The sequence below is a fragment of the Rhipicephalus microplus genome, chromosome 9, assembly GCF_043290135.1.
Source record: "Rhipicephalus microplus isolate Deutch F79 chromosome 9, USDA_Rmic, whole genome shotgun sequence".
Taxonomy (NCBI): Eukaryota; Metazoa; Arthropoda; class Arachnida; order Ixodida; family Ixodidae; genus Rhipicephalus; species Rhipicephalus microplus.
In genome coordinates this window covers 50,169,140-50,185,500 of record NC_134708.1, presented here as the reverse complement: position 1 = coordinate 50,185,500, position 16,361 = coordinate 50,169,140, and the positions used below count along the sequence as shown (strand labels likewise).

Below are 16,361 nucleotides of genomic sequence, written 5' to 3'. Positions count from 1 at the left end.
TGTTGGTCTAAAGGCTCGAGGATAGACCAGCTCTAGTGTGCCAAGCTTCATGGGACTTCGTGTGAATTTTCTTATTTTTTTTTCTCTTTACACAGCTGTTTTTTTTTAGTGCTTATGATAGGCAAACAGTCACATCAATGTTTACAAAACAATGATATCAGGTGGGAAATAGTAAGATGCATTCCTGTTGGAATCCTTTCAACACAACTCCTTTATCATTCTTTGGGAGGCATGGGTAGATCTATGAGAGTAGGGAGATTACTTTAATAGCAAACTTAAACTTACTAAACACAAAATGTTTCTTTTTGTGTCCACAAACGCATTGCAGTTCGAGAAAAGTTGCAATGCATCATAATATAGAATAATCTCACACAATATCAGCTCTGAGCAATCGCGTTGTGCTAAAACAGCCAGCTTAATAGGACTAACATAACATTTTAAAATGTCAAGGCATCATCGGTCTAAAAACAAATTTTATTCAGCGAGTTTGATCTTGACGGCTAATTCTCCAAACACTAAGCGTCTTGCCACTGTTCATTCCTGAACTAACTATTGTACATATTTTAAGGAGCACTACAAGTTGTCCTAATACATTACCTTACTGAACTACCTTGGCTCCTAATAAAATTCCATTTCTCTTTTCACAAAGATAATTAACTATCACACAGTTCAAGCCTATATAATTATCTCGCTTTCATGAAATATCAGTGAAGGAATATAATTTATTGCACTTGTAAGAGTGAGACGATTTACTTGATTTCTTCTTACGATTACTAAATTGTAACAATAAAAAGAGAATCTCTAGCAGTAATAGGTAGAACTGTCACTATAAGAATGGTAAATCAATTGCACGTCGAACTGCAGCGCCATATGACAGAGCAAACTAGCAGAAGTGGTAAGAGAAAACAGTATTATCGCCAGCACATTGGTCAGTTGCACACTTACGAACTTGCTGTAACACAAATTTAAAGGTAAATGCTTTGTAAGAAGAAGCTGGTGTACTGGACTCTTCCCAACGTCGAATATATCCGAGTCATTTTGGGGAGGCATGTAATGTCCGAAAAAAAAGTCACTGTAAAAGTTTGAACAAACACTCGCAGCAAAATCGTACAAATTTCTTTCGTTTCCAGTGAAAAAATTGGCAGATCCCACGTACAGTGGGAATCGGTGATATGCGAAGCACAAATGAGAAAAGTTGATATGTCATTTTAAATCAGCACAACGCTACGAGGTGGAAGGAAATGATGCCGTACATGACTTCCAATGTCATGATTATTTTGTTTGGATGTGTCGTTTACCTTCGTCATCTATTCACGTCACCCGATACCAAATTCAGTATATGTAGAGCAAGCGAAACGGTCGCGAGCACGCTATGAGTGTAGTATGTTGTCATGTTCTTACATGACACCCATGTCAGGATTATCATGTTTGCACCAGTTATATATTTCGTCATTCATGGACGTCACGTAACACCAAATTTGGTATATGTGGAGCTGGCAAACCAGCCGCGAGCGCATCATGAGGGGCCAAATATACTCTAATGTAGCGTTGACGCCCGCGTACGCTGGGCACAGTGACGCTGCGTTAGCAATACGCGAATATTGTCTGACGCCAGGCGTGACCGGTGCGACCAGCGTCCGTCGGCGCGGCCCGACGACAACCGGTGCGAAATGAGACATGCTGCATTTCGTGCCGATGCGTTACTCAGACAACACTGTGTCTTCCTCTTTTCGTGATGGTGGGACGCCAGACGCGCTGGAACACGCATGCGCCAAAGCGACGCAGCGCGGCGTGCGCCTCGAGTATATGGCAGAACCGGCGCCTGGCGTGACAACGCCGGCGAGCACGCGCACCGCGTCACGTCGAAATGTATTGGCGCCTTGACTGTGTGTGGCATGTCATCATGTTCTTATATGACACGCATCTCATGATTATCATGTTTGCACCAGTCACACTTCGTCATCCATTGACGTCACATACCTAATACCCAATTGGGCATATGTGAAGCGATCGAAATGGCCGCAAGTGCATCATGAGTGTGGCCACGTAGTCTTGTTGTTACATGACACGCATGTCATGATTAACATGTTTGGATGACTCATTTACATATGTCATCCGTTCGCGTCATGTAATGCCGGATTTAGTACATGTGAAGCTAGCAAAACGGCAGTGAGCGCATCATGAATGTGGCATGTAGTCATGTTGTTACATGACACGCATCTCATGATTGTCATGTTTGCACCAGTCACATACCTTCGTCATCCATTCACGTCTCGTAACAAAATTTGGTATATGTGAAGCTAGCGAAACAACTGCGAGCATACCATGAGCGTGGCACGTAGTCATGAATCATGACATGCATGACATGTATGTCATGATTTTCACGTTAGGGTCTGTGACTTGTGTTCGCCATACAGTCATGCAATACGTACCATGCCAATTTTGCAACATGTCATGAGAACGAAACCATCGTAAGAGAATCAAGGCCTTGAAATATAAAGCATGATATTAATGACATACGTCAAGATAGTCATGTTATGACTAGTGAATTATGCTCATCATACATTCATGTTATGCCTTGCCAAATTTGGTATTGATACCATTAACGAAACGGCCAGGAGAACTAAAAGTAAAAGAAGGACAGACAGACAGACAGACAGACAGACAGATAGATACGCTCAAAGTCGCCGGAGCTCGCATTTAAAAACACTTTATCATGCAAACATGTACCACCTTACTCGGCCCTTTGTGTTCAATATGTCTGGAACCAACCTATATGCATGCACATGAAAGAATACCAATGATGCTAGAAGAACAACTTGCCCTAATTAACATATCGGTCAACTATGATAAAGGTATATTGCTTTGTAGGCTGCATGATTTACAGACACTTTGCAATTCTTTTACATAATGCTGAAACAAGCCTATCAGACATCACGAAGACAGAGCACTGCTATCCAAATTTTCAGATTTTGCACTAATATATCTTAGTGATAATTAGAAGTGGTCATCTGGCTGAACACACTGCATGACTGGCACAACTAAACTTCACATTTAATGCCGTGAGCAAATGTCTTTGGAAGAATGTAAAAGGAAGAAAGCAACAAAAGGGAGAAGGCAGGCGTGGAAGAATATGAAGTTGGGAAGTTCGTAATGGCACATTTTTTTACTGGGTCCGTTCGTATACCTACAGTGTCTACAGTATAGCCAAGCACAGTGATATCTGGTGGTCAAAAAGGCGTTTTGAAGAGTTAAGCTTGAACACCTGCAGGTGAAAGACTCGCAAATTAGGCAACAAGCATTGCAGGTGACTTGTGAACTTAGATGAGAAAAAGACGACAGTGTCGAGGTAGCAGAGGCGTGCGGACCCTTCGAAACCCCGAGGTAAGGAGTCTATCATGCAGTAAAATGTTGTTGGCACGTTACACAAACCAAAAGGCATGACTTTAAACTGGCAGAGCCCATCTGGCAGTAATAAAGGCGGTCTTCTCCTGATTATCTACATTAACAGCAATTCCCCAATAGCCTGGGCGAAGGTCTATGGAAGAAAAGTACTGTGTGCCATTCAGAGAATCAAGTGCGTCGTCTATTCACGGCAAACGGTAGATGTCTTTCTTGGTCATCTTGTTGAGGTACCGATAATCGATGCAGAACCGCAAAGTGTTGTCTTCTTTCTGCACAAGAACCACAGGCGATATTCAAGGGCTTGAAGATGGCGTGACGATGTCCTTAGCAAGCATCTTGTGAATTTACGTTTGAATAACGGTGCACACGGTCGCAGAGACACAATGAGAACGTCGTTGAATAGGTCTAGCGTCCCCGGAATCAATGTGATGGGTTACCATAGATGTTTTGGCCAAGCTGGCGATAGGCGCAATTGTAAACATTGCAGTATGACGCCAACAAAAGGTGTAGGCTCTTGCTAAAGGAAGGGGCAAGGTTGAGGGCAATACTGTTGTTGGACAGCTATATAATCAAGTGTTGGCAGTGGTGCATTAATGGCCAGGTCAACAAATTGTGTGCCAGCGCGATAGCTTCGGGAAGCAATTGTGCACAACATCTAAAATTTAGTACAGGTATGCATGCGTGGTTCATCGAAATAGTGACAAGTGAGTGAAGCAGAGCTACACATCACGTCAGAAGAATGTCCAAGGAAGGGGTAATCAGGTAGTCGCCATCACATACGAGATGGTCTGGAGGAAATGGGATACAAGTAGTCGTACCTGGGTGCAAGCAAGCAAACAAAGTGCACCACACATAAGCTTTGTGGCCGTCGACATGATGGCTACATTTAAGCATACCTAAAAAACAATTGTACCTCACTTAGTAGCACATAATGTAAGAAGAAAACTGATGAGGTTGGTTGGTCGATGATAAAAACGCGCAAATCTGCTGGCGTTCGCTGTAGACTCGTGCACAACTGCAAAGCCACAAGTAATTGAATTTCGAACTGTATCCTCCACTGCAATCGGGCATACAGTATTAGAGCTCCACAAACAAGAATAAAAAGCGTGTGGTGAATGATAAGGCACCCGTGAACATTGAGAACAATGAGAACACAGTCCACCACAGCGACCACAAAGTGATCAGAAACTTTGTGAAAGCAATTATCAGTAAGACATACCTCTCTATAAGAATGTGTGGGTGGGATGGCCCCCATTTTTTTTTTCTTTCAGCGAGTTTGAAAAACTAGCGCGTCTACGAGCGGCCGGGGTACTACTTTCCTTCCTCCATGAGTACATCCACATGGAAAACAAACCACGACCACGTGCGTTTTGCGCTGTTTCGCAACTTGCAAGTAGTTCAGTTTCATATCCAAGTGGGCTAAATGCAGAACTTTTTCTAGTTAAACCTTTTTTTGCATGTTCTTTCTACTTTATTAGTAATATTTTTCATAAGGCTAGCCGCTCTAGACATATATATTCTTCGAATTCTTACTGGTGAATAAATTAAGAGTTCTTGTCGTCACCTATACACTTGGGTAACAAATAACCGTCCCATTGATTACCAGCAATAAACTTGATAGTTAATCAATCCAGCGCCCCACACCAGTGAGCGACGACGTTGAGTAATACAAATTATTTGTGCACCTAAAAAATGTGGAGCAGTGATTTGCCTGCCTTAATTTCAACGACGCTGTCATAACAAATTTAAGATGCATTTAAAAAATAAAATAGCTAGTGACACCCTTTCCTCTCTCCTCTCTATTCATCACCCACGCAGGCCTATTCCACTACCTTTCTCCATGCTATGTTTTGCCTTTCACCTGCTAATTACCCTCAAAAGTGGAGAGGGGCTGGGAGAGATTAGCCCCCAATGTTTGCAGCAGCACTCAACCTCCTTTCAACAATTACATGCAATTAAGTGAAACCACTGTGAGCACACATAAAACCTAACCGAACCTTCGCTTTGTATCTTTACAAAACGCTGTATCTCGCCAGATCGCATTGTTTCGAGCACCTTTACGATACTTGCATGATATCACAGTTTTCCACTTACTTGTAACAGTGTATACTTAGCCTATGAAGGGGTTTTTCTGCTGGTAAAAACAAAAAAAAAGTCATCACTTCAGGCATGCATGGGAAGTCATTTTCTTCCTCTATGGATCTGGGAGAAATTTTGAATGTGTTATGATGGTGTTATTAATGGTGTGAGTGGTAACTTGGGTCGTGGCAGTCTATGGCTAGCATTTTTCTATATCTATCAAGGGATCGTACGATAGCGTGGTTCAAGATGAGGACTTGTGGGAAATGCTGGACACACTATAAGCATGCTATAGGTGTGAAAGATAGAGACACTAATCTTTTAAATGATATCTATAAAAGTAAAGGTAGTTTATAAAGTGGGAAAAACAGGTGTCCAAGCCCATAAAACGAGGGCTTAGGCAGGGGTGTCCTGTCACCGTTGTTATTCATGGTGTGCATATAGGATTAGCGGCCAAATTAGAGGGAAGTGGATTTGGCTTCAACCTCTGTTTCATCAAACATTGCAAGAAAATCTCATTGATCAGGCACTACCAGCATTGATGTACGCAGATGATATATAGTGCTAATGGCAGACAACAAGGAATATTTGCCGAGATTGATGGACATCTGCGGTACTGAGGGAGATAGATTAGATTTCAGATTCAGTAAGGAAAAATCAGCAGTCATGATTTTTAATGATAACGAAGGCAGTGAGCTTAGAATACAGGAGGTCACAGTAGAGGTAACAGATAAATACAAATATCTGGGCTTATGGATAAGCAACGGGACCGAGTACCTAAGGGAACCCGAAATATACGTAGTGACTAAAGGTAACAGGAATGCAGCAGTGATGAAAAATAGGGCACTAATTAAGGAATTACCATAGGTATGATGTTGTGAGAGTAATATGGAAAGGGGCCATGGTTCCTAGACTGACGTTCGGCACTGCAGTCTTGTGCATGAGATCAGAAGTTCAAGCAAGATTAGAAATTAAGCAACGTGGAATAGGTAGGCTTGCTTTAGTAGCTCACGGGAAGACACCAAATCATGGAGTACAAGGTGATATGGTATGGACATCATTTGAGGGCAGGGAAGCTAGCAGCAAGATAAAATTTGAAAAGCGATTGAGAGAAATGGGGGAGAAGCGTTGGGCGAGGAAGGTTTTCAGCTACTTATACATGAGGAATGTCGATACAAAATGGAGGAAGCGAACAAGAAAACTGACGTGTAAATACTTAGAAAACAGCAGGGGGCCAAACCAAAAAAGAACTATATCGGTTAAGATAAGAAGGTGAACAAAACGGAGACCGATATGAGGAGAAGTGGCATGACAAAGAAGTCCGCATTAGAGATCTATCGAACTTTTAAGCAGGAAAATGCCGAGGAGAGGAGCTATGATAATACTCGGGGTATTTCTTTACTGTTTGAGGCCAGCTAGAACGGGAGTATTGAGAACCAAGATATGTCGGGCCAATTACGAAGAGGTAGACATGGCATGCAGTGCATGTGGAGAGGTAAGGAAACTGTCGAACACTTGATAATATTCTGTAAAGGGCTTCACCCTGTAGTTCAGGATGATGGCGCAGAGTTTTTAAAAGCACTGGGGTTTAGGGACAGGTTATCTGATTGGTGGCTAAAGTCAAGGCACGAGTGAAAATTAAACCCTTCAATGCAAAGTACCAGTCCTCAACTTGACTATTTAAACGAGAAAAAAAGAAGGTAAATCTAGTTTTTGGTTCACTAAGTATTACGGCTAGGAGGCGACAGCCGCCACTCGATTTAAAGGGTACAGCCATATTATTCCACCTATCTACCCCATGAGAGAGGAACCTCTATGCTACAGTGACACTGTATCTATGCCACGGTGATCTATGCTTCTCTGCCACCTTTCCTTCTTCCGTCTTCTTTGCACAGAACACCTCTGTCAACGCCTCCTATAGATTTCCTGTGCCTGCCGGATTATCGGCGGTCACTTGGGAAGCGGCGGTCGTCGGAACTACGGTGGTGGCGCTACTCAGGTAGGGGTGTCTTCAAATAGGTTTTTACGTTTTTGGAGCTTACATGCAACAAAAATCACGTATAAAAATTTTAAAAAGGCGCAAACGTAGTTATAATTAACCATACGTAAGTGACGCCGTCATTCAGCAAGCAGCTTTTTTAATACAAGGCATCCTCTGAAACTAGTAGCAAACGCCAAAAATGCCAATCTCAAAGGCCAAGACAAAAATCCCTCCTCTACGTAGGCAGCGCCGCCATAGATGACCGGCGTTTCGCGCTCATCCGGCAGGCACGGGAAATCTGGGAGGCATTGGCAATGAACGACACAATGGAGGAAGGAATGGATGACACTAGTTCATCGACGGATGAGAATCCGAAGGTTGAAGACGTGGTTGATGTAAATCATTTTGCGAATGAAGTTGCGGCATTGGTGGACGAGAAGCTGAGGGTTGATGATCCGCATGATGTGAATGCAGTTACTTTCTGTGAAGGTAACGTACACCCATTTCGGTTATCTTTGGCATGATTGCAATAAACTGAGGAGTGCTTTTTAAATATTATTATTCAATGTGGTGCTTGTTTCATTAGGTTCAGGCTTATTGCAGACGCGTTATAGCTGTGAAATGGAAGTGTTTAATGAATGCACAATATGCAGTTGTCCTGTTTGTTTCAAATTAAATGTTGCTCATATTTTATTATCTGCGGCTGTTCGTCTGCTCGAGCGTATAGATATGCTTCTGTGCAAAACACTAATAATTAGTTGAATGAATTAGTGTGAGAACGTGCGTTCTATATCGGCAGCAGTGGTCGCATTTTGGTGTAGGCGAAATGCTACAGTGACATATGTACTTGGACATAGGTGCACGATAGAGTGCCCTAGCTAGTCTATATTTCTGAAGCCGTGCAGTAGTATGTCTCATGATCGTGTGGTTTTGTCAAGTGAAACTGCAGAAATAATTTTATCTACAGAGAGAAAATTGCCTATCTTGGTGTACTAATATTGAAATTTGGTGGTACTTGCACCGATTAAGTTAAGTATCTGTGCATAGATAGATGGCAACTTGTATGAGGCGTGTCCTGAATCAATGTACTGCTTTGTTAAAGTAACACGTTTGCACTCGCAAAGGTTATCATATACACTTATTTATTAAGTGCAGCAACTCTTGTTATTTTGCTGCTCAACTCTAGTTATATATATATTGTGGGATCTATGATTTCCATTGCCTTCCTGTGGCTATGCAGGTTCCTTGTCTGGGGCATCCCGTGACCAGTACCATTTGCTCGTCTCTGTAGAAGATGATGTGCATTCCTGCCGGCAGTGTGCCTATACGACCAAGATTAAAAGAAAAATGAAAGAACACCTTCGCCAACACACAGGGGAGCATCTCTTCCAGTGTCACCTGTGCCCTGCTGCTTTCACTGCGAATATCCGTCTCACAGAGCACATGCGCGCCCATACCGGAGAGCGTCCTTTCTCCTGCACCCAGTGCAATGCATCCTTTTCACTGAAACACAGCCTGACGGAACACTTGCGCACACACACAGAAAAGCGTCCTTTCTCCTGTCCCTTATGTAATGCATCCTTTCCACTAAAGCTCGACCTCATGAAACACATAAGCAACCACTTAAAAGCATAAGCAACCACTTAAAAGAGCGTTCGTCTTCCTGTGACCGATGTGGTGCAGCCTTTAGGAAGGAACACCCTCGTGCAGCACATGCTCACCCACACTGGTGAACAGCCCTTTTCCTGGGGCCACTGTGATGCATCTTTTGCCCAAAAAAGCAACCTCAAGCTACACATGCGCACCCACACGGGAGAGCGCCCTTACTCATGTGTTCACTGTGATGCATCCTTTAAACAAAAATCAACCTCACAGACCACATACATACCCACACAGGAGAGCATCCCTATTCTTGCATATACTGCAATAAATTGTTTTCACAGAAAATCGCTCTCAGTCGCCATATCTCAAGACGTCATTCAAATGAAGCATAGAAGGGCAGGGTTGCCAGTGTTTCTAATGTGGAGGTTACATCACTGATTTGTTTTGCTAAAATGTGATCTTTTACAAAAACCTTTACTGATGTGTGTCGCAAATTTGTGACATACCGGAAAACTCTGAGCAACCAAGCGACGAAATGTGTGCCGCTTTTAACGCCAGTTGTGAAGTACTCACTAGGAACATAGCTTACAGCAGGAAAAATCTAGCACTCTCTTGTGTAAAGAATTTAATTCTCAAAGCAGGTGTTTTGTAGCTGATGGTGGAAAGCACAATGCATGTAAACATCTCTCGTTTCATATTTTCTCACCTGAGTGATGTAACTTCAGTCTTCTATAAATTTTTTGGTGTCTACGCACACAAGAGGTAGCACACAACATGTTACAAAGTTAAGTACATTTTTATTGCAAGGTCCTCGCTTTTGTGGCATGTCGCAAATTTGCACCATACCTATTAGTATGCGTTCAGGTTGAATTTTAGATTATGTAAGTGCGAAATCAATGCAAGGTTGCTATGTAAAACTGGAAAATGATTTTTTTTGCTGGTTTCATAATTCACACAAGAAAGGTTTAATGTGCTTAATGTTTTCAAAACCCTTGGCTGTTAAGTTTAGAGACAAGTCATTATGCATAACAATTTCTTACGTGCCATCAGGTGACATTCCAGATGTTCAAAGAAGTTTTAGGTTTGGTTTGCCATGAAAGTGGATTATGTGAGTGTTTACAGTGCTATGGTGCTAAGCACTGGAAAATAATTAATTGCCTTGCTTATGTTCACACATGCATATTAGTATGCTCAGCGTAACCGGGAATCTCTTAATTCATTGCTTCAACAGTAAGCGGGCCCATTTTCTGAATGATGTTCAATGTTCTTGCAGATTTTTTTTTTCCAGCAGGGGTTAGTAGCAAAACCAGAATTTGGTTGCGGCAGACGCTGTAGTGGAGGGTTCTGGAACCTTCAGTTACCTAAGGTTCTTTATAGTGTGCCTAAATCCAAGTGCACGGGCCTCTAGCATTCTTGCCTCCATGAAAACACGACTGTCACAGCCAGATTTTATTCCGCAACACCATTACCACCATGACACTATGGCGGGTCGAGGTTCTTTCAGTAATGAGGAGTATAGAGTTTAAGGCAACTGCACATTTCATTAGATTATCATGATTGGCAAAAAAATTTCTGTAAATGTTTGATCACTACTTCAATCCAAGAAATAAAATTAGAAAGTCTGGATTTGCTTGTGTATGACTAATTAAGTAGAATAAGCATGAAATCCAAGAACAAAAATACCAAGAATTTAATAAAACATGTGCAGATAAAACTGTTCTTGATACTGTTTTGTTGTACTTTTAGCTTTGCAGTGGTGAGTGATGTTCAGATGTCCAAATTTATAGTCTACAAAAATAATTAATGATGCTGATGTAGCACTGACATAGCCAAGGGGTCAGAGGTGGCCATTTATATTTGTCAATGCTTTTGACTAGTGGATGTGTATATGCAGGGTCCATTACAAAGGGGATGCGCATTTTCTGAGAAAAAAAATTCATTTATTGATTGCTCCTGTACCAATGATTGAAATTCTTCCATCAGAGAAACGAAGTGCACCAAATAAAGGCCTGAAAGAAAATGATGTTACGGCTTTCATACAAATGTCTTGTTTACAATGGTTGTGAACAAGGTTTTCTATAGGGAAGTCGGAAAGTTTTTTTTTTGTTTTCATCAAGTGTCATCCTAATGAGAGGGTTTTTTATCGAATTCTCGATTTTCTTCGATTACTCTCTCCCTGCATCAGTACAATTACGGAGACATGTCTGCCACGCATGGAAGCCACCGTGAAAGTACTTGACGTGAAAGTCTCAAAAACGTTGTAAGGTGCTTTTCGATGTTTTCTACGTTCTTCCAATGCTTTACTCTCAGCTCTTTCTTCAGTAGAGGAAACAAACAACGACAACAAAAAAAGCCGCCTGCATCTTCCCACAGGGAGAACTCAAGTAAACGCGTTGCAGTGTGTTGGAGGTATCAGGTTAATGTTGCTTAGTTGGGTATGATTTGGGAATGCTTAATTGTTCTTTAATTTTTTTACTATCCTTATTAATTGAATGAAGAAGCGTTCAACAAGTGGTGTGATATTGGGTTGTGTGTCACTACTGGTTGAAGGTACTGTTGCTTCTATCGCATCTACTCGAGTCAAGCAAAGCATCAAGTCAAGCGAAAGTCAAGTAAAGACACCCTTGACTGAATTCCGAACGCATGCTCCTCCGTTTATATTTTTTATTTATTTGAATATACTGTAGGCTTTTCACGGCCCATGCAGTAGTGGAGACAAGAAAATACATACTAAGCATCGAAAGAAAATACCTAACGGAATAACAAGAAAGAAGGTACAATGTCAAACAGCTTATAATTCAAAATGGGCACACTGTATTATGTTCTTAAATGATTGAATGGTGTTACAGCACACAATATTGTTGTCTAGTCTATTCTAATGGTGGATAGCTGACGGAAAGTGGGAATGTTTGTGAGCATTAACACGACTCAAAGGTTGGTGGGTAGTTTTGGAATGGTTCAGTCGCGATGAGTGTTTGGGTGGGTCTAGCAGGTCATGAGATCGTGATATGCAAAATTGACCATATAATTGGTAAAGAAATTTTAATCGCAAAATAATTCTGCATTGCAAAAGAGGTTTTAAGTTTGTCCTTGCGAGCAAGCCTGCAGAACTGGATTGCCTCGAGAAGTCTGAATATACAAATCTAACTGCCAATTTTTGTATTCTTTCTATTTTATCAATGAAGTGCTTCTGATGTGGACTCCAGATGAGATCGGCGTACTCTAAACATGCTATAATTAGTGTTTTGTATGCATTGAGTTTAAGATGTGATGGTGCAGCGTGCAATTTTCTCCTCAGGAAGGATAACTTCCTCTCCGCTTTATGACATATATGGCTGAAACATGTGTTTCCCAGTTGAGGTTCGATGAGAAAGCAACGCCTAAGTATTTACTTGGTGGCTTTTGTCGATAGTTGTGTTTCCTACAGTATATGTAAAGTTAAGGGGGTTGGTCTTATTTGTGAATAAAGTGAGTTCTGGTTGTGTTTAATTTCATGCCCCAAGTATCGCACCAGGAATAGATCATTTGCAATCAATTGTTCAGTTTTACTTGATTGTTTAAATTGTGTACGACTGTGTACACGACACAGTCGTCTGCAAACAGTCGCATCTGAACAGGATTATTAACAAAAAATTGAATGTTGTTGATAAACATTAAAAACAAAAGTGGGGCAAGTACCGATCTCTGAGGTCCTCCAGTGTAAACGTCAAGCGGTTGCGATAGATGGTTGTCGATTGTTACTCCCTGTTTTCGTTTGGTTAAAAAACTGTTAATCCACGCTACTACTTTCACATCAATACCAAAGGCCGATACTTTTGTTATTAAATTCTTTTGTGAAACAGCGTCTAACGCTTTAGAAAAGGCTAAAAAAAAATGGCATCTAATTGACTGTTCTCATTAATTGCATTGGCTATGTCGTATATACATACCACCTGCATTTGAGAGAGAAGAGTTCGGGGGAGAAATCCACACCCCCACTGCGCATGCTAGGCTTGCCGAACGCCCGGCGTGTCTTATCCTTTATCCTGGAGCGACGATTCTGCGGGTGTCTTCCTGGGCCGGCAAGAGATGTGAGCACGTGCAATGGGGGTGCGGACGGCACTGCCGATGCCTGATCCGCAACATTGTGTGACTAAAAAAAGCTCCCCATTTGAAAAATGCACGGATCCAAGTTGGTACTGTAAGGGTGATAGGGGACCACAGGGGCATAGAGTTTCTCACAAACTATGCCCAGGTGTGTTTGCTCCAGCCCAGGAAGTTGGTAACGATGAAGGAAAGGTGGCTAAGGGCGTTGTCATGGTGGAGCTTGACCATCTCTTTGATGCCAGCCCTCACACGCGACACCTGGCTTTTCAGTCTTGAGCACTTCCAGGTAAAAGTCCGAGTTTATTCTTGTAGTACAAACTTAAAATGGGTGATTCTTGGGGTGTCAAAGATGGCAATGAGCATCGTTCTGATGCGAGACTTGCTCATTCACGCTTTCTCGGGCCGATTGTTGGGTGTCCAGAATCAAGTTCAACGGCGACCTCCTTCTAGCCTTTCTTGCACGCCTTGTGCCACCACCAGACTGTAACCTTAAAATGCAGTCATTCTTGAAGGCCTCTGGAACAATCCTGAATGTGTCAGTTAGATTCTTTTCAAGCTTCACGCAAAACTTGTTAGTGTATTGCTTTTCAATCAAATGCTCCATCACGTCATGTTACATAGTAAAAAAAAAGTTTCACGTGGAGGCATGTCTTTCCGCTTGCACTGGCCAAAATATACTTGAGACTGGCTGTGCCAGAGGGCAGACCCCCCTACGCATTGCCCAACCAATTTTACCACACTTGCTAAGGTTGAGGCTTGGGGTATGTAGCTTGTTCATACTTACTACAGAGGAAAAAAAAAAGCACAGAATTATGACAGGACACAAAATGATGGAGGAGGTCAAGTTGTGCCTTTTTTATACTTTATCCTGTCAGACTTTTGCGCTGCTTTTTCTTTGTTATTTATCACATTGCCACGGATAGTTGCGTCATGAAATCATGTGCATTACTTTCATAGTGGACCTTGTATACGTGCACACATACAAATTCATGCACATACATCAAGCATGGTTTAACCCACCTGAAAAAATTTCTGGCTACACCACTGTAATGTAAATAAATATACTCAATAGATCTTTTATGCCTTTATAGCCTTTATGCTGATCATTGGGAGTGACATTCATTTGCATCACAATTATAGAAAGCATTCATGCTGAATGTGAAACAAAATGGAGCATGGTGCAGCAAGCATTGAAGATGAAGTTGTGGTGACGTAAGCTGTGAGATGCTTTTTATGAGCGAGCGTGTTACGAAGCAACACCAAAGAACTAGAATCGGGAGGCAATGCTATGTTTTTGTTGTAAGTACACAAAACCTGTATATCACAGCATGAGACCGATGACAATATCATACACAACACATTCACTGTGTGCTGACCAAGAATTTGACATTCCACGCTTTTTTTTTACTTTCCTTCTTTTCTCTCTCTCTGTTTCTTTTTCTGATAACAATTTCAAAGCACTACACTGCCAACCGGAGAGGCCACGCACGCCTTAACGACTTCATGAGTTCGTGAGGCCCTTGTGTATGGGGTGTACCATACATCCCATACACTGGGGCACCTTTCCAGCCATATCCCAGGCCACCTATGTCATATTAAATCTTATGACACGATCTTGCACGCCTATATAATGAAGTGTACAAAGCTGCAATTAATATGACTATTCGCAATAGAGTTACGACTGTTCGCTTATCAAAAAATACCTGAAAATATGATTTCTGAGAAAGCAAAAATGGTTCGAAATGAGCACAAGATGACCAGGAGGGCTAAAAATATCAATATTTGCAGCCAGCTGCATCGTGTATCTTAACACTGCGTGTATTTTCTCAAGCGGCGACTATATATATATATATATATATATATATTTTCTGGTCTTGCATTGCAGCATCGGTGTCAGTACAAGGTACTTTCGAGCGCTGCGGTGCTAATCATTTGTGAGGCATGCTTTTCCAGCGTAATTAAGGGCCATGCTCTATCTGAATTTCTCTAAAAATATCAAATGTGCTTCGGTTGCCTTTCTCGAGAGCAAGGACCGGTGGTCGCGACTCTAAACAACGATCATGTTTACTCTGTCAGTGCTAGCTTCGCCTTCTTACTTAGTCCTTATTCTCCGAGTCTCTCGCCCCTCTCCACAAGCCCCTGTACCACTTTATTTTTAACAGCCATCATTGAAATGACACACACATGTACACTGTCTTCCTTTATGAAAGGGAACACGTGAGCGTGTGGCCTCCATTCTCTGGCGACTGCCTACAGGATCATCAGAGAACACCTAGTACTTTGCGACCATCAACAGACCGCAAAAGAAAAGACGTAGGCTTTTGGCGTCACATAATGGTTCTAGGGGCCATACTAAAATCAAAGAGGTTAATGTTTATATAAACCTGCTTGAGTAAAATCATAGTTTCTCACAAAATGATGGTAAGTCACTGGTTGATGATGATGTGGTGCATGTGTATGAAACTGGTTTGGCAATAAAAAAAATACAGGAGTATAAAAACCCCCAGCTAAGGACAAAAAAAAAAAACGGGAAAAAACGATTAAAAAGGATGCTTGGGACGACCTACTACATGAAAAAAAAAAAGAGAGAGAGCGTAGGGGGAGTTGTTAACTTGAGCATTTTTGGAACCTAGCTTTGTGATATCTGGGCATATCGGCTACCATTGTGCAAATTGTAGCGAGGCCAACAAGGGGAACTTAGTCTTACAGACCAGTAACTGTTAGTCCTCAATTTATTGCAATATCTTGTCCACTGGAAAAGTTTCGTTGGTCTCGATGCTTGGCGTGATGCTGCACTCTTTTTTGTATGCACTTGTGCAGCCATTTCGGAACACCATGTTCCGACACTTGTTTCAATCATCACAATTGGTCCATGAACTGTGCACAACTCCTCGTAAATTGGAAAAGCTAGCGATTCTTTTGCATGCAAATATGTAAATACAGTGTGCGCCCCATAACAGGCGGGAGCAACAATATTCGTCAACATTGTTGTCTGCGTTCCCCGTCAAGCAGATGACTGAGCCAGAACAATCACTTTGGTACTTTCATTGAGAAGTAGCAGATTGTGTTGTGCACATAACTCTTCAGTCTGACGTGCAAATACTTAAAGATTAGGAAGTGGCCCTTACTTTGTGAATAAACATCGTAGAAAATTTTATTATGCAGATTTGACTGCAATGATTATTCACTGCCTATTTTTCTAACATTG

General features: G+C 41.8%; 1 protein-coding gene across 1 annotated transcript; it reads left to right on the top strand.

The window, feature by feature from the left end:
• The first annotated feature begins 7,514 nt into the window (after positions 1–7,514).
• LOC142771763 (uncharacterized) lies at positions 7,515–10,981 on the top strand. The gene is made up of 2 exons (XM_075873627.1): positions 7,515–7,954; positions 8,706–10,981. The coding sequence occupies exons 1-2, from the start codon at positions 7,780–7,782 to the stop codon at positions 9,098–9,100; spliced, it is 570 nt and encodes a 189-aa protein (XP_075729742.1). The 5' UTR covers positions 7,515–7,779; the 3' UTR covers positions 9,101–10,981.
• Positions 10,982–16,361: the final 5,380 nt, after the last annotated feature.

Coding starts and splice junctions, on each gene's coding strand:
- LOC142771763 (XM_075873627.1), top strand. CDS start 7,780: ATGAACGACACAATGGAGGAAGGAATGGATGACACTAGTTCATCGACG. Junction 7,955..8,705: donor TGCAGTTACTTTCTGTGAAG/GTAACGTACACC, acceptor GTGGCTATGCAG/GTTCCTTGTCTGGGGCATCC.